Raw genomic sequence first — 17,798 nt, 5'->3', positions numbered from 1 at the left:
GAAATAATGTATTAATCATTTGATTACGAAATAAATTCTAATGTCAAAAAAGATAAACTACCTACATCCGGAGAGAGGTCGGTGTTGTGGTTGGTGGTGGAAATAAAAATATAACTGATCACAGCTCTTAGTTTTATTAGAATTCAGTAGCCACAAATAAAAACTAACATCATTTACTTCGCAGATAACCGCAGAGAAAAACACAATGTAGAAAATTAATAGTGGAGCTGCCTAGACACAAATAACTGGCCATTCATAAAACTTATTGCATCAACAAGTGGTCGACCGCCCCGAAACTGCGTTTCCAATCTTTCCATACAAACGTAGTCCCCATTTTCCTCTCTGGATATTAATAGTTTTTTTTTTTAATATTGAAGACCTGATTCAAACAGATCCTGAATCGACTCAGAATCACTAGCATATTCAATCCTGATGCTAAAAAAATATCCCAAAAATGTGTATGAAAATTTTTGTTGTTGTGTCCGTAACGAGACACAAGTGAAATTTTTTTTGCACACGAAAACGTGTCGTAATGGAACGGACATTTTGGGACATCTTTTTTTAAGGTAAGTAGGATGAGGTAAGTTAGGATGAAGAATGCTGTCAATTCTGAGTAGAATGAGCCCAAGAATGTCCATATGTGTAAGAAAAAGGTCTTTGATATTTATTTTAAACAGCCACTATTTAACATTATTAACATTAGGTACTTATTGAAAATATTTTGACACAATTTGATGTATATCATTCACAGCTTCGTTAGGAGCATTTAAAATAATATTAATATCCATGGAGGAAAATGGGGACTACGTTTGTGTATGGAGAGGCGGTCATCCTCTTTCCTCTTAAGTTTTATTAATTCATTTTAGGATTTGGGTTTGTTAATGTTAAAAAGTAAATTAGTAATACATCCCTAAAAATGCATCACCGAATATTTGCTACCAACATTTTTAATGCAACTTGGAAAACATAAATCCTACGGGACCCAGGCTTTTGCTGAGTTGGCACTTGACTGATACGTTATGATATGCTTACAGAGTCGTAGAAAACATTTGGGCGTAAGTCCGCCCCCGCGACGCGGTGCTGGGCGGGCGGCAACAGAACGCCAGTCTAGCCGCTGGTACCGCCGCGAAAGCTCGCCCCAGTGATCAGTGCTTTTAAATCACCAAAATGGCAGTAAGTTTTTTTTAACTTGGCTATAGTCACTGTGGTTATTAATAATTTTAAGAACGGTTCACTAAACTTTTTCAAAATTAATTTTATGCCAAGAAAAACATTGTGCTTTCGACATTGTCTTGACCTCTCGCCGTCGCGTCGCTTTTAAACACAGCCGTGCAGCCATATGGTTAATTTAACATTAATGTCTACGAAAGTTTTGTAAGTGATCCCTGTAAGTGACGTCAATGACGAATTAATGAGCTAGACGCGTATGCGCAGCTGCGCGCACGCCTCAGTAGACGCATACGATCTTTTAAATCTCTACCTTAACTTTCCAGAGGGGATTTTTAGGCGCCCGAGTTACTTTAGACGTTATTTTCGGAGATGATGCTGGAGCGACCATCAAACGAGTTGGCACTGGAGCTAGCGCTTTATGGCCAGCGTTCAAAATGTTTACGACATCGCTAATGATAATTATACCAATTTCAGCCCAGGAATAAGGAACAAGAACAGGAAGTCCTGAATTGGATTCAGGCGGTTATCGGAGAGCCTCTGCCTGCTGGTGACTACGAGGATGTTTTGAAAAATGGCATCGTGTTATGCAAACTGGCCAATAAGCTGTCGCCTGGCTCCGTCAAAAAGATCCAGGAGAAAGGAACCAACTTCCAGCTGATGGAAAACATCCAAAGGTAATAATCAAATACTGTAAAATAAAATAAAATAAAAAACATCCAAAACAAACAAATTATGAGTTCGTTTAATGACATATGAGTAAACAAATATTTTTGTTTTCAGGTTCCAGGCTGCTATCAAGAAGTACGGAGTCCCGGAGGAAGAAATCTTCCAAACTGCTGACTTGTTCGAGAAGCGTAACATCCCCCAAGTTACTCTTTGCTTGTACGCTCTTGGCAGGATTGTAAGTCCTTCACATTTTCAGTGTATTAAGTAGTTACAATTATGGAATCTTAGTTTGGCGATTTCTTTATTTTGATTTCCTTATAAGATTCATTTATAAAAGGTTATAAATTTAGGTTAGATATATTAAACCTAAATGTTTTTACAACTTTTTGGGAACAAATCAAATTCTTTTATCAAATATTTTGATTTGTATGTTTCAGAATGTTCTTGTTTTTGTTTCAGACCCAAAAGCACCCCGAATGGACCGGCCCTCAACTTGGTCCCAAAATGGCTGACAAGAATGAACGTACATTCACGGAAGAACAGCTCCGAGCTCACAACGCGGAGCTGAACCTTCAGATGGGTTTCAACAAGGGCGCTTCTCAGTCGGGCCATGGTGGCTTCGGCAACACCCGCCACATGTAACTTATCTCTTCAATGCTTTTTTAACAAGTATCTCATACCAACGGCCAAAATCAGTATTTTTTACGAGAACAGCATATTGTTCGTGAGGGTTTGGACGACTTTTTGTATTTTTTACTTACTGTATGTAGTTTTTGTGGTCTTCTTTACTATGTTTCATCTAAAGATACATTATCAATTAAATTAATTTACTAATGTAAGCTACAGTAAATTAAATGAAACATTTGATATGTGAGTTTTCTGCTTAACACCACCAGAGATTGTGAAAGGTTTATTGTATTGCTACTATTAGAATTAATAATCTAACGAGTTTTATTTTTGTTATGATTTTTACAAGTATCTGTAAATATTTAATACTATTTTATAATAAATATAATTTTTAAGAATTCGTTTTTTTATTTAATTAGTTTTGGAAAAGCAAAATGTTACAAGCTTATTAGGACGTAAAAGTTCTTGTAATTGCATGATAAAAAATATGTGCCTAGAATTGTTACCAAAATAAGTATAACGGAATCGACCATACTTAATAAATAATATTAAGTATATAACGCTGTTAACAGTAAACATTTGTTAATCTTGTGAAATCAGTAACTTTCACTGAAGGAATACATATTATAACTACCCACGTAGGTACCTATGTGTATTTGTGTAACATAATATTGTCACTATTTAGTTCTTCTACTCGTAGCAGTGATACAAGATAAGAATGAATGAGCATGCTATAGATTTCTCCTGTTATTACCTATCTGACACGAATAAATAGTTCGTTAAACTATACATGATAAATGTATGCATAATGAATTAAATTACTAGACAAGACACCCTTGGCCTAATTAACTTCTGTCCAGGGAGATATTAATTTTCCTGACTGGTCGAACTAATGCCAAGCAAGACACGATCTGAACACTCAATTTACATTGAAGATTAATTTCAATTACTCCATAACATACGTGATTAACATACATACGAGTACATATTTGAATTTAATTGTATCACTCTTAATTCAATGACACAATTTTAGTGAAGTGGCCGAAATTTATTCATAACTGTCCAAGCTTTAAATTTTGTTGGACTTAAAAAATATAATAAGGATTCTCGACTAACGTAAATGTTAAGTTACTTTAAAAAATAGATAAGAGAATTGGGACTGGAACTGATTGACATTTTTTCGAAAAATTATTGACATAGTTAAGTGCGACGTGTTCCTGCAAGTGCGAGTCGGACTCGCGTTCCAAGGGTTCGATAGTATATATAAATTACACAATTTTTAACAATGAATTTGTTTTATGTGAAATGTCTTAAAAAACCGTAGGGAGCGGATCAAAAATTAAGTAATTATATAAGTCCGACTCATGCTTGACTGCACATTTCTAATAGGTTTTCCTAACAGAATCAGAATCAGAAGTTTCGCATAAAGGATGGAATGGTAATTTTTTGGCTATTTTTGTAAATAACTTCTAAACTATTTACTTCAAAATTATTTTAAAAAAACTTGAGGTTCTCAAAATGAGATCTTACATTTGATATGTAACACGATATAGTTTGAAAAACTTTATTTTTTCTCATTTACCCCCCAAAAGTGACCCCCTTTGCACATACAATGACATGATGTATATCTAGGTCTGTAATTAGTTTTTATAGCTCTAGTATTTAAAACAAACGAAATACAGCACAAACAAGTTTTGAATAAAAAACTTTAATTCGCTGTATTTTTTTAACTTAATTGTACCTTAACCTACATAAACTAATTATAGACCTACATATACTACCTATTGTAAGTACAAAGTTTCAGAGCAATCTAGCTAGTCATTTTAAAATGAGAGTGTAACTACGTTTGTATGGAGAACCGAGCTTGCCGGGGACTCTTAAAGGGGATGCATAACTTGGACTTAAATAAATAGTGACAGGCAAAAGCTGTGTAACAGTCTGGCAAAAAAGAATAGTAATTAAAAAGTGGCAACACTGTAGTGTCGTCCCTTTCAAATCAATTTAAGAAAAATGGGACGACACCACAGTGTTGCCACTTTTTAATTTCTACTCTTTTTTGCCAGACTGTATGTGCCAGAAAGCAGGAATGTTTTTATCTTGACTTCAAATTAATCTCTTTTTAGAAAACACAACTAATATTAAGCATTCTATTTTAAGCAAAAAATCTTAGCAAGATTTACGAAGAACAGATCTTTGACAATGTGCAGACGAGAATATTCCTAACGCGTGTATGAGGTCGTCGAACTGTTTCATTCATTCTATGTGACAAAGTAGCAGGTTGTCAATATGTCATGTAAAGCCATGACTTCGTTTGCAGCGATAAAACTGAAATAGCCGGCGCTGAGAGCTTCTTGTGGTTTTGTTAAAGGACTGTAAACTAGAAAATTTTGCGATTTGTGCCAAAATATTTTGAAGCCACAACTATGTTTTGAGCCTAAAGAGTCATCAGTCTTGTTGTTTCTCATATACTTATGTACTTTATTTCAACTGCAAGGTTAATTTTACAGACACATTCCCTGCCAAGCCGTTAACTTGCCAGTACAAAGAGGCGAGGCGTTCCTTTTTACTAGTACAAGTAGTACATCAATTTAGCATCTCTTATCTCTTTTATGTACTGTTTATTTTATGACGTAATGTAATTTTTGATAGCGATCTGCTGCACCAGAAATTTCGTTTAGTAGGCCAAGAGGAGCGTGGGCTAGTGCTTGTCTGTGACCAGTCCTGTTTATCTTGACCGGCAGCCAACGAACGGGGGATGTGCGTTAAATATATTCTTATACATGACATAAAAACCTTGACACACGCAACATTTTAACAGCTCATTAGAAATTATGATTAATTTTTATTTTTAACCGGTGAACTTCCATGAACATGCGTTTTATGGAAGACACACAACCAAATCAATATAAGTAAACACAAAAATTACTAATAATTGTTTCTTCTCTTCCTAAAAGTAAAGTATATTGTAGTATGATTTTCATTTATGTATAACTTATATCGACTAAAAACGTCCCTTGGTTCTACACACTAATTTTCTTAAGTTTTAGGGTTCCGTACCTCAAAACAAAAAACGGAGAACTTATAGGATCACTTTGTTGTCCGTCCATTCGTCTGTCTGTCAAGACCTTTTTTCTGACGGAAGTAACGCTCAGTATTCTATAGTATATGTAGATAGATTCCGCTATTCAAAAATAGTAAATGTCATATCATAGAGTAACTTATATAATATGAATATAACATTATATCATTTTTTGTAAAGTATAATAAATATAATTAAAGTATAATAACAAAGCTTCCGTGAGACACAGACATATTAAAGCGCTTTTCGACTTAAAACACGTGAGTGACCCGTTATTAAAATATTTAATATAATATGATATTAATTTTAAGCTGAAGTTTAATCATTTCGGTGATATGTATCAATAAGTTTTACTTCAATCGCGCGTAAAGATTACACGCACACACTTTTTTTTTATTAACTACGATTTCCGCTATTTCAAACCTCTTCGCTTTTACCGTTTAAAGCCAATCTCGGAACTATTAGCTGCTTAGCATGTTGTGTAATTCTTAATGCAGCGGGCTACAGGCTACAGGTCAGATGGAACGGGTTTAATAAGCTATAGTCCTTTGTTGGAAGTTTGCCAGCCAGACAAATAGGTCGTGAAGGGCTTACACAGATTGTAAAACAGCACAGTTAGGGATTTTTGACGTTTACACGGAGCATTTGACGGCCAACTAATTAACGCTGTCCATGGATGTTTTTTTTAAATATTACACAAACGGTTTACGGGAACGATTATAGTACAACGTTTATCTGGTAATATTACAAAATAACGTGATCTGTTGACGGAGAGAGACCAAGAAATCTCGCTCGCATTCTTATGCGATTGATACACTCGATAAAAAACAAGTCTGAAAAAAATCTGGATTTATTTCGGCACTCGTCCCTCTTAAATAGCGCATTCCGGCGAATGAAAGAACTAAAGCTAAATGCTATAGCGGTTGCACTATCGGCCTCAATGTTTGCTGATGAGTGTTGACGTACAAATACCTATAGGTACTATTGGCGAGAGTCAACTTCCATGATAATTAATTGATTACTGCTAACTTATGAGCTTATGACATGACGTGACACAGGTTCCGCCAGCGCCTCGCAAGCAGGGTTTTTCGAATAATTACCTTGATTGCACTACTGATTGCACACGCGAGTCGCGTGGAAGACGATCGATGTTACGGAACGAATGTAACAGTTTGCTGCGAATGAGCTCGATTACGAACGACCGGTAATACGGGTTTTAGAGGAACTCAGGGTGTTTCGCTTTCCAGCTCTCCCATTGTGAAAGACGAATACATGTAGGTTGGAACGTCTGGAGATCTGCGATTTTGTAACGCTCCAAGAAAACTCCTGTCTTTAGGTATGTTTTCTAGATTTCACACACCTAGCCCCAAATCTTTGAAAACATTAGCATCATCGCCTCAGTAAAACACTTCATCTTAGTTTTTTAAATAATTATAATTATTGCTTTACGAAAGCGTTAAAAAACATGTATTTGATTAAACTGCTCGTGTTTTAATATTGAATATGTATATAGATACCTAAGCTACGCTTTAAGATTAACATTTCACGATATATTTTAGTTTAAAGATATATGTTATAACGAACAAAGAATAGGTACATTGTTTAATCTCTTCGGATTGGATAATTTCTGTTTACTGTTTTCATAAAATACATTTGAACTTAACGCAAGTTATTTCGTTGTCAATAAGTAAAGTTCAAGCTTTATTTACATACTCAATAATTGCGTATGTCTCCCCACTTTCCTGCATTACTGCAAGCCAAAGGCTGTCTTGAAGTTAGTCTTAAGCTTACACCGTAGGGATAGCAAGTCGTCTAACTAAAAGAAAATTGAGGAAGATTGGTTACGAACTGAGGCAAAAACATGCCGTTAAAACTAATCATAGTGACGTGTGTGTTATACCACAGTTCGGTGGCGGAACATTACAAAACGAAGCGTAAGTATTTTTGGATAACCTCTCTGTTTATGAACGCGGGGTGTTTAATCTAGATCTGATTTCGGTTGAGTGATCAAAATAACGTCATCATTTCGAGTGCATGCAGGTATACAGCTAAAATTTAATTTCTATCAGATTTATAAACTGCTGCAGAAGCCAACCAGATTTGTTTTAGAATTGCTTATTTTATTGAAATAAAATAAATTATGAGAAATACAATTATTCACAAGAATTACAACTACATTAACTTTACACATCTATAAAAAAATCAAATTAAATTATAATATTACAAAATTAAAACTAAAGTTAAACCAAGAAATAGAATAAAAACACAAACTATAAAATATACGTACCTACAAAAACAAAAGCAATTGCTAATTGTATTCATTGTTGTTTAGGTTTATTAATCATGTCAACAAAGTAGGTACGTTTCCTTGACATGCACGTTTAAGACAATTAATATCAGCATAGGTGCAGTTACTTATTTTCTTTTCAGTAGGGAAACATTTTTTTTACCATTTTACCTAATAGGTATGCAATTTTATATTTAGCCATTACTTTAGCGAAAATTTAATTATGATGAAGTAAAATATTTGTAACATTTTAGTTTGTAGTTTAAAGTACCTATCTTAAGTATTTATTAACATATCAACGCGTTATGTCGCCGGCCCTCCCGAAGACCTGATCACCCTGAGCGACGAAGCCATAAAGTGGCTGACTGGTCTATGTGTAGATCTTTAATTACTTACAACACTTACACTGTTTCTATTTCACAATTATTATCATATGCCATACGATTAAATAATATAAACATGGAACGAAAATACTGTGGCGTATCTACTGACGTGTTTTATAAGGAAACTGCGAAATTTTCCATTGGATATTATACGGTAAATGAAATTCCCTCTTTCCAAAATGGGAATATTCTTTACATCTTGTGCAATTTACCATAGATTTACTTATTATACCTACTAATAAAGTTTTAAAACATTTTCAAACCTATTCGACAGACGGATAATTCTTCCCGAACGAACGGTAATTTACGAATAAAATAAAATATGTTGTTTTATTAATTGACTCACAGTATTACGAATAAGAAATTAGTCAAATACGCAATTTGGCTTGTATTTTAGTTCTAGTTAAATATTTATGTGCAAGATGTAATTAAAGGTAAACGGAGTCTGAGGTAGGTTAAGTGAATAGGTGTAAACCAGTCTCGCAAAAATTGCATTGCTTATGTAAAACTATGTTACGTAAAGTCTGTGATGTGACACGAAGCCAAATGCTAATGTCAGGGTCACCGTATTTTCTTAAATTATATTTAAAAAAACTACAGGTCGTAATGGCTCTCTTTATTCTTAAAAAACTGATGAGAAAGTTGCATATTATTATCTAAGAGTGGCAAAGTAAGTTGATGCAAATACATAGTTGTTTTCTCATGCTGTCTGGTAGAATTCACTTTAATGTTATGATTTTGAATGATAAATATTTAATAGCGATTTGGGATTAGGACATTGGGATTTGATTTGTATCTAATATTTTACAGTTAGTATTTTCCTCGTGTTGGCGCTGTGAAATGTTTTATGGTTCACTTGGTAGCAAAGTTTGTGCCTTGAAACCCTCGCAACGCTCATGATTTTAATATTAGCACGAGGGATTAAACAAAAACTTTGCCCCCTTGTAAAACTAATAAATATTATCGTTTTCTTTATCGATTATTTTAATTTTATTTATTTTTGTTAAAATGAGAAATTTCCGAAATATTGCCTTGTAGAAATTTCGCAATATAGGAGACTTTGCAGTGGCATATCAGTAGGTGCCTACCTCCGCTCTAAGGAGTTAATTGTATTTGTTTCAAATTTCAGCTGACTTCGTAAAGACTTGCTTCAAGAGTGACCCTGAATTCGACGACTGTTCAAAGACGGCTGTCCAACAACTTTTCAATGCCTTGGGTCCAGGTAAATAAGTTTTCCACTTTCATTAAGCTTTACAACTTATTTAAATAATCATTATCTGCTTCTTCTTCTTTCGTGTCGAGGTTCCCTTAAACAATCTGCTAATTTAACGGTAAAAAGATCGTTATAAAAACTGTTTATCACTACAATTTTTTATTGTTGCTCCCAACTAAGTAATTTTGTTGTGTATTTGATTAGGATTTATATGGTCACTAACATAAAAATTATAAACCACGAATAATGTACCCTAGGCGACCCTGTGCTAAATCTCCTTTTTAGACCTAAGCCAAAATGTTATTACTTACCTTGTTGGGTCACAACCACAAGCCATTAGCCTTGTTACGTCTGGCCAGCTTCTAACTTCTACCCTCGTGAGGCCCACCATACAAATTTTACCTATTTTTAACCGACTTCAAGATTTCAAAGGAGGAGGTTCTCAATTCGGTTGTGTTTTTTTTTTTTTTTTTTTTTTTTTTTTTTTTTTTTTTTTTTTTTTTTTATTATGTTTGTTACTCCATAACTCCGTCATTTCTGGACCGATTTTGAAAATTCTTTTTTTGATTGTAAGTATAAACATACAGATTGGTCCCGTTTTTGTCAAAAAGCAGTTCTGATGATGGGATCCATGAGGAATCGAGGGAACTCCTCAAATGTTAAAGGCATACATATAGTAATTTTAGTATTTTCATCAACAAATCAAGCGCTTACATTTAAAAAAGTGACATTTGATGAAGTGGAACTGCTGATGATGATCAGAACGGAACTCTTCAATGACGCATAGTTCACGTTTGGCGATTTGTCCTTTTCCTTATGTTTGTTAAGCAAGTTAGGTTTTCAAGAAACATTTTTGTCAAGCTCGAGTTCTGATGATGGGATCCATGAGGAATCGACGGAACTCCTCAAATGTGAAAGGCATACATATCGTGATTTTTGTATTTTTATAAACAAATCTAGCACTTCCATTTTAAAAAGTGACTTTTGATGAAGTGGAACTGCTGATGATGATCAGAACGGAACTCTTCACTGACGCATAGTTCACGTTTGGCGATTTGTCCTCGTCGTTATGTTTGTTAAGCAAGTTAGGTTTTCAAGAAACATTTTTGTCAAGCTCGAGTTCTGATGATGGGATCCATGAGGAATCGACGGAACTCCTCAAATGTGAAAGGCATACATATGGTAATTTTTGTATTTTTATAAACAAATCCAGCACTTTCATTTTAAAAAGTGACATTTGATGAAGTGGAACTGCTGATGATGATCAGAACGGAACTCTTCAATGACGCATAGTTCACGTTTGGCGATTTGTCCTCTTCGTTATGTTTGTTAAGCAAGTTAGGTTTTCAAGAAACATTTTTGTCAAGCTCGAGTTCTGATGATGGGATCCATGAGGAATCGAGGGAACTCCTCAAATGTGAAAGGCATACATATAGTGATTTTTGTATTTTTATAAACAAATCCAGCACTTCCATTTTAAAAAGTGACATTTGATGAAGTGGAACTGCTGATGATGATCAGAACGGAACTCTTCAATAACGCATAGTTCACGTTTGGCGATTTGTCCTCTTCGTTATGTTTGTTAAGCAAGTTAGGTTTTCAAGAAACATTTTTGTCAAGCTCGAGTTCTGATGATGGGATCCATGAGGAATCGAGGGAACTCCTCAAATGTGAAAGGCATACATATAGTGATTTTTGTATTTTTATAAACAAATCCAGCACTTCCATTTTAAAAAGTGACATTTGATGAAGTGGAACTGTTGATGATGATCAGAATGGAACTCTTCAATGACACATAGTTCACGTTTGGCGATTTGTTCTCTTCCTTATGGACCCCGACCTAAACTTGGACCCGGACTCGGACCCGGACCCGGGTCTGAACATGGACCCCAACTCGAACCCGGACCCGGACCGAATTCTGACCCAAACTTGGACCCGGACAGCGGGACACGGACCCGGACTGATCCGGACCCAGACCCGGACCCGGAAATGCTACTAGAAAAGTGGGTTAGGTGGGTAGTTGGGTTTTGAACTGCTATTCTCACAGAACAGAACTGCTATCAGAAAAGTAGGTTAGGTTAGAGCTGTGACCCTTACAGAAACGAAATGCTATCAGAAATGTAGGTTAGGTTAGGTTAGAACTGCGACCCTTACAGAAACGAAATGCTACTAGAAAAGTGGGTGGTTTTACCTCCTTTTCAACATTATTAAGCAAAAGATGCTGTCTTTTTCCTTTCATTGTCTGGAATCTAAGAGTGCACCATCAACAATAAGTGAACTTTCAGCGGCATCCCCCATTGAAGTCGGTTTTTTTTTCTTAAAAATTATTTATTTATTTATATTTAATGGGGTTCTTTACAGATGCGAGCTCGATTACAAGCCATGTTTCAAACATTGAAAAAATATCTACACACTTATCATAAACCTTTATTTTATTTTATTCGTCCTTCTGGACAGGCTAAGACCATAGGCCATACTGCCTTCATAAACCTTATATGATGCGTTCAAAAACCGCATACTACGGCCAGCATATGGATCATTTGAATTGAATGAACTTTTTTTTACACAAAATTTCTTATCTGTGAAAAATGTTATTCTTCTATTCAACAGTATTCAAATTTCGAACATCTTTGAAAAACAAAGGAATTTGATTTGACCTCATTTCTAGTATCAGTCGAGATGACGTTTATTGAGTTTGTGATCAAAATGGAGGCATAGTGCTAGCGGTTCCCAAGTTAAAAGGAGCCCAAACTTGGTATGTTTTGAAAATTATTCTTATTTTAATTTAAAACACGTGACTGAAATGTAATGATGTGTTATATTTTTAGAACCGGCTTCGAATGCCCTTTCATAGTACTGTTACATATTTAGTACTGTTATTATTTTTCCATACAAAAAAAATATGACGTTATAATTAACTCCTCTCCTTTTTTTTGGTGCTTCGAGTCAAATTGATTTATATGGACTAAAGATCAATCGTGCCGATTTTCATAGCTTTAACACCATTTGCAGCGTTTATTGGCGCACCACACTATGCCTCCATTTGATCACAAACTCAATAAAACGTCATCTCGACTGATACTAGAAATGAGGTCAAATCAAATTCCTTTGTTTTTCGGAGATGTTCGAAATTTGAATATTGTGTTGAATACAAGAATAACATTTAATGCTTGAAACATGGCCTGTAATCGAGCTCGCATCTGTAAAGAACCCCATTAAATATAAATTTAAAAAAAATTAGGTAATATTTGTATGGTGGGCCTTACGAGGGTAGGCAGGTATCGAGATTTATTATTTAACAAAAGTTCAAATTAACAAATGGCTATGCGTACTTAGCAATGTTTTCATATCACAATGTATTTTGTTTTCTTTGACATGACCAACAAGAAATAAGCTAAACGTATAATGTCGCGTTTATGTATACACCGAAATCTGGATTTTATAGGTAGGAGCCTAAGATCACATATTTGACAGTTATGAATTAACCCTTACATAGGTACACATTATGACGTTTAGGCTATCAGTATCGTATAGGTCTTAGCATCATATATATATATATATATATATATATATATATAAAGGCCAATTCATAACTGTCAAATATGTTGTGATCTTAGTAAATTTCCATTATAGCCATAATTTTACAAGTATTTCAAAATGAAGCTATTGCTATGTGCGCCTGGTTGGCCGCCATTGCACAACCGTGCTGCGCTGCGCGCAAGCTACTGAACTCGAGTTTTGTGGGACTCGAATACTCTTCTTGAACTCTGCGCTCCTGTGTATTTATTCCCTCATTCGTGTTTTATTTAACCGAACACAGGAAAAAAAATAGTCATACCGGTTTCTAGAGAAATATATGATAAACAAACTGATGTTTTGAGCGGTTTCTGCAGAAAAGAATAATATACTTAATATTAAAGAGCACAACAAACAAAAATATGCTGCATTTTTAAAAAAACATGTTTACCTACTTTTCAATAATTTATCAGTTCAATTTATTTCATAATTAATATAATTATATTTATCGGTTACGCTGAAATTATTTCAATGTACCGGTTGAAGAATATTGTAAAGTAACAGTAATATGGATTCCCTGCTATAAAAAAATCCAAATGTTGCCTTGTATTATTTATTTCTTAATATGGTACATAACTTTGAGGTATATCTACGACTCCACTGGGTTAGTCACATAGCCTCATTACGACATGTCTTACTTGTTCATACTAGGTTGCTACTAGCGGAATGCGAATGCTAGTTATTTCTTAACTACTGTGTTCACGATGCGATATTTCGGTATCGTTATTATAGACGATGACAGTATTGTTAATTATTTTTATCATTTAGTGTAACAGCAGGTACTAATTTTAATAATTTAATTTTTTTAGGTCTTCCAGAAATAGGGATGGAGCCTCTGGACCCGTTGAAAATTCCGAAAATAAGAATTTTGCAAGGCGATGGACCAGTTAACGTTAATGCTGCACTGGATAACGTCACTGTGACCGGATTCGGCCAAACAGAGGTTTTATTGAGCCAGTGAGATACCACCTTGATCTTATTTACTCCTAGTACTGTACGCGACTGTTTGATCGACTGAGTCTAGTGTGACGCGCAAGTCGAGTCGGTTGGTCGGAAAGGCATTAAACAAAAATAATAATTATGATTCATATCAAAAATATAAATAAAAAGTTACAGTGCAAATCTGTAAAGATTTAAAAAATCCTACTATCTATTGCAATTTATTGTTTCACAATTTTGGTTCAACGCAAGTTTTGTGTATTTCTTTCAGAGTGGATGGTAAAACATACGAGTTTTATACTAGAGTAAGAGTTCCAAATATCAGGATAGAGGGCACTTATGATCTCAAAGGAAAGATTTTATTGATACCTTTGGTTGGACGCGGACGCTGCTGGTTTGAACCAAGTAAGTTCATAAAATCCCTACAATATAAACGTGAGTCCAAATGCTAAGCTATATGGTTCGAGAATTTAATGAAAAATACCAAATTTAGCGTTGTTTAATGAGTGTGTCATAAAACTTAAAATTCCATAAGAAACATTTGTTTTTTTTTATAATGATGTTGAATAATATAGTTCTGAACGCACAAGTCGAGTCGATGCAATTTCAAAACGCATCGTCAGAAATGTCAACATTGTCAACAAAAAATTTACATAATGTCATACTATATTGATGATGATTATAATTAACCTGATGATGATTATAATGTGTACAAATAAATAATTATTATTTATGAGCTATTTTTTTGCATGTTGCACTTTCCTCACTATAGTGAGATGAAAAGATTTGTGTTACACACGGGTGCAAATGTATTTTACTTCTCGTGTATTGAAACATTCGCTACGCTCTGGATTCTATTTTAGAACCACTCGTTTCGCTCGCGGTTCAACTATAGAATCCTTTCGCTTGCTCGTGTTTTAATTCAACACTCGCGGGTAAAATACAACTTTGCACCCTTGCATAACAATAGTTATTTACGATACAAGTGCGGAAAAGAGGAAATTCGAAACGAGTGGCGATAAATTAAACACGACTGCAGGGAGTGTTTTAAATCGACACGAGTTGCGAATTACCTATTCGCACGTGTATCGTACAACGTTTTACAGTACATATGGCCCTTTAAACTTTCTAAATATGCACGAAAAGTGCTCTTTACGCACTAGGGCGAAAAAGTTGCACGATATGTACTGTAAATGACTATTAAACGTCATAATTTGATAGAAGTTTGACGTTTAGGTAATAGTAATAACCCTTGCACAGTCTGGGCTATCAAAATCGCTGCAAACTTAGCCTGGTCTAACTCTGACACTTTCTATCCTTTCCAGCGAACATGACAATTGACATTGTCAGCGACGTCAAAACTTATGACAAGGATGGCTTTGTATTTTTTAACGTCACGGCTGCACATGTAAAATACAACATTGGCGGTATGAGTTTGCGGATGAATAATTTATTTGATGGCATTAAATCTTTAGGTAAGAATGTTACTTAATTGGTTAAATTGGAAATTAAGTCGCTAGAATAATATTGTCAATGTATGTATTAAAAGCGACATCTGTTGGCGAGTAGAAAAACTACTTCTGTTCCTACAGTTACGTATAGATGGCGCTATTATCAAGACTTTGCTTCAAGCTTCTTACTTTCATGCTATCCTGGTGTTACAGTGTTGCAAAATTGCAACGTTGAGACGTTGAAAGAGCGACGACAATCATTACTTTGCGAATATTTCAAGGATTTCTTGTGACGTTACAACAACAGTTTTATTTTATTGTTGTGAGCATAGGAACATATAAACAGTGCGATATAAAATAAAAATTAAATACAATGGCCATAAAAAAATCTATGCAAAATTGTTGCCATGTCATTTTACGTCAAAAAAAATTAAATGTTTTTTTATACATGTTGATATTTATATGTATTTCTTTTTCTTTTTTTACAGAGGATAGTACGAACTCGTATCTTAACGCTAATTGGCGGCCAGTATCCGAATCTTTACGACCTATTCTGACCAAGACAATTGAGGACATTCTGTTGGAGTTTATGCAACAATTATTTCATAATCTGCCTGGGAAATTCATGATTGGGGATGTTAAGAACGTTGTTAACAAGAAACCTGATAAGAAACATTAATTTTAAATATCGGGTTTTGTGCGAGTATAAAATAAGTATGACTGTCTGTCTATGTTTAAAAAAAGGTAATTTATGTAAGTTTAAATTGACATTACTTATAATTTATAGCTGAAAAAAACCAAACCTTTTTATTATTGGATTAGTTACTGGTGTACCTACCTACTCACTTATTTTGTAAGAAAATAGTATTTTACATTACATTTAACTAAAATAAAAATATTAATTTATTAGTCGTTTCAACTAGGCATTTGCTTGTCTCCATAGTAAATGTTTGTAATAAAAACAGAAAATTTATTTATGAGATTAATGAGTAAGTTCATTTATGTCATTGAATACTATGAAGTACGAACCACAAATTAAATTATATTTAATAAATATATTTTAACTTGTTATTTTAAGTAGAAAACTACTATATAAATTATAAACTTAAATAAATGTCATAAACGAAAGAAAAAAGTTACTTAGGCCTTCAGTGCCCAAGGCTGGAATCGAACCAGCGTCCTCTGCAATCGCGGTACCTAGATGTTTAAAACCGCTCGGCCACCTGAGTCACAGCACTACTATCCAACTGAAGCATCTATTCGGGTTTTACCTTACAAACTTTTTTGGGTAAATTGTAGCTACGCAACATGAAAGATACTTACTTACTTTAATTTAAATATTATATCTGTTAATTTTTTTTTGTATCTACATATAACATGCGTTATTAAAAATGCAAATGGCCTTTTAATCGCCCCCTTCCTTTGGTCTCACAGTTGTTAAAGATATTTTAAATAAAATCCTTTCCCCCCATTATCCATACCTACAGACGTATTCTAATTTAAATAACAGGATATCGCGGTACCTAGATGTTTAAAACCGCTCGGCCACCTGAGTCACAGCACTACTATCCAACTGAAGCATCTATTCGGGTTTTACCTTACAAACTTTTTTGGGTAAATTGCAGCTACGCAACATGAAAGATACTTACTTACTTTAAATATTATATCTGTCAATTTTTTTTGTATCTACATATAACATGCGTTATTAAAAATGAAAATGGCCTTTTAATCGCCCCCTTCCTTTGGTCTCACAGTTGTTAAAGATATTTTAAATAAAATCCTTACCCCCCATTATCCATACCTACAGACGTATTCTAATTTAAATAACAGGATATCGCGGTACCTAGATGTTTAAAACCGCTCGGCCACCTGAGTCACAGCACTACTATCCAACTGAAGCATCTATTCGGGTTTTACCTTACAAACTTTTTTGGGTAAATTGTAGCTACGCAACATGAAAGATACTTACTTACTTTAAATATTATATCTGTTAATTTTTTTTTGTATCTACATATAACATGCGTTATTAAAAATGCAAATGGCCTTTTAATCGCCCCCTTCCTTTGGTCTCACAGTTGTTAAAGATATTTTAAATAAAATCCTTTCCCCCATTATCCATACCTACAGACGTATTCTAATTTAAATAACAGGATATGAATTTGATCTGAATTAGATATAAATCTGATCCGTCAGTGTCAAAAGTGACGTTTTTGTTTGAAAGAAATGTCACTTTTGACACCGACAGATCAGATCCATATCTAATCCTGATCTAATTTATATCCTGTTATTAAAGTTTTCGAATTTCCTACTTTTCGCACTTGTATCGTAGAGAACCTACTATTATTTTTTTTATTTTCATCGGTAACTTTTTTAATTTTGGCTAGAAATTTTCCAAATTTCACGTTAT

The 17,798-nt window shown here is 34.3% G+C and overlaps 3 protein-coding genes across 4 annotated transcripts in view; 2 read left to right on the top strand and 1 right to left on the bottom strand.

The window, feature by feature from the left end:
* The window catches only part of LOC134741947 (muscle-specific protein 20-like), a 32,855-nt gene that overhangs the window by 13,159 nt on the left and 1,898 nt on the right, over positions 1–17,798 (bottom strand). The window lies entirely within an intron of this gene.
* On the top strand, positions 1,023–2,866 carry LOC134741758 (muscle-specific protein 20). The gene is made up of 4 exons (XM_063674653.1): positions 1,023–1,173; positions 1,645–1,844; positions 1,951–2,071; positions 2,296–2,866. The coding sequence occupies exons 1-4, from the start codon at positions 1,168–1,170 to the stop codon at positions 2,476–2,478; spliced, it is 510 nt and encodes a 169-aa protein (XP_063530723.1). The 5' UTR covers positions 1,023–1,167; the 3' UTR covers positions 2,479–2,866.
* LOC134747335 (circadian clock-controlled protein daywake-like) lies at positions 7,157–16,436 on the top strand. Of its 2 annotated transcripts, XM_063681973.1 has the most exons (6): positions 7,157–7,476; positions 9,342–9,434; positions 13,811–13,958; positions 14,212–14,345; positions 15,266–15,415; positions 15,880–16,435. In XM_063681973.1, the coding sequence occupies exons 1-6, from the start codon at positions 7,404–7,406 to the stop codon at positions 16,068–16,070; spliced, it is 789 nt and encodes a 262-aa protein (XP_063538043.1). In that variant the 5' UTR covers positions 7,157–7,403; the 3' UTR covers positions 16,071–16,435. The 2 variants fall into 2 exon arrangements, with proteins under 2 accessions (XP_063538043.1, XP_063538050.1); XM_063681980.1 differs by lacking the exon at positions 9,342–9,434 and having other exon boundaries at positions 15,880–16,436.

This window comes from Cydia strobilella, chromosome 1 (assembly GCF_947568885.1).
Source record: "Cydia strobilella chromosome 1, ilCydStro3.1, whole genome shotgun sequence".
NCBI lineage: Eukaryota > Metazoa > Arthropoda > Insecta > Lepidoptera > Tortricidae > Cydia > Cydia strobilella.
The sequence above is the reverse complement of the archived record's forward strand: the minus strand, read 5'-3'. Positions and strand labels throughout refer to the sequence as shown.

What these genes read in the sequence shown, in the direction of transcription:
- LOC134741758 (XM_063674653.1), top strand. An exon ending in CTGATGGAAAACATCCAAAG is followed by an intron (nt 1,845 to 1,950) that starts GTAATAATCAAA and finishes TTTTGTTTTCAG; the next exon opens with GTTCCAGGCTGCTATCAAGA. An exon ending in TGTACGCTCTTGGCAGGATT is followed by an intron (nt 2,072 to 2,295) that starts GTAAGTCCTTCA and finishes TTTTTGTTTCAG; the next exon opens with ACCCAAAAGCACCCCGAATG.
- LOC134747335 (XM_063681973.1), top strand. Translation starts at nt 7,404, where the DNA reads ATGCCGTTAAAACTAATCATAGTGACGTGTGTGTTATACCACAGTTCG. An exon ending in GGAACATTACAAAACGAAGC is followed by an intron (nt 7,477 to 9,341) that starts GTAAGTATTTTT and finishes TTCAAATTTCAG; the next exon opens with CTGACTTCGTAAAGACTTGC. An exon ending in TTTCAATGCCTTGGGTCCAG is followed by an intron (nt 9,435 to 13,810) that starts GTAAATAAGTTT and finishes TAATTTTTTTAG; the next exon opens with GTCTTCCAGAAATAGGGATG.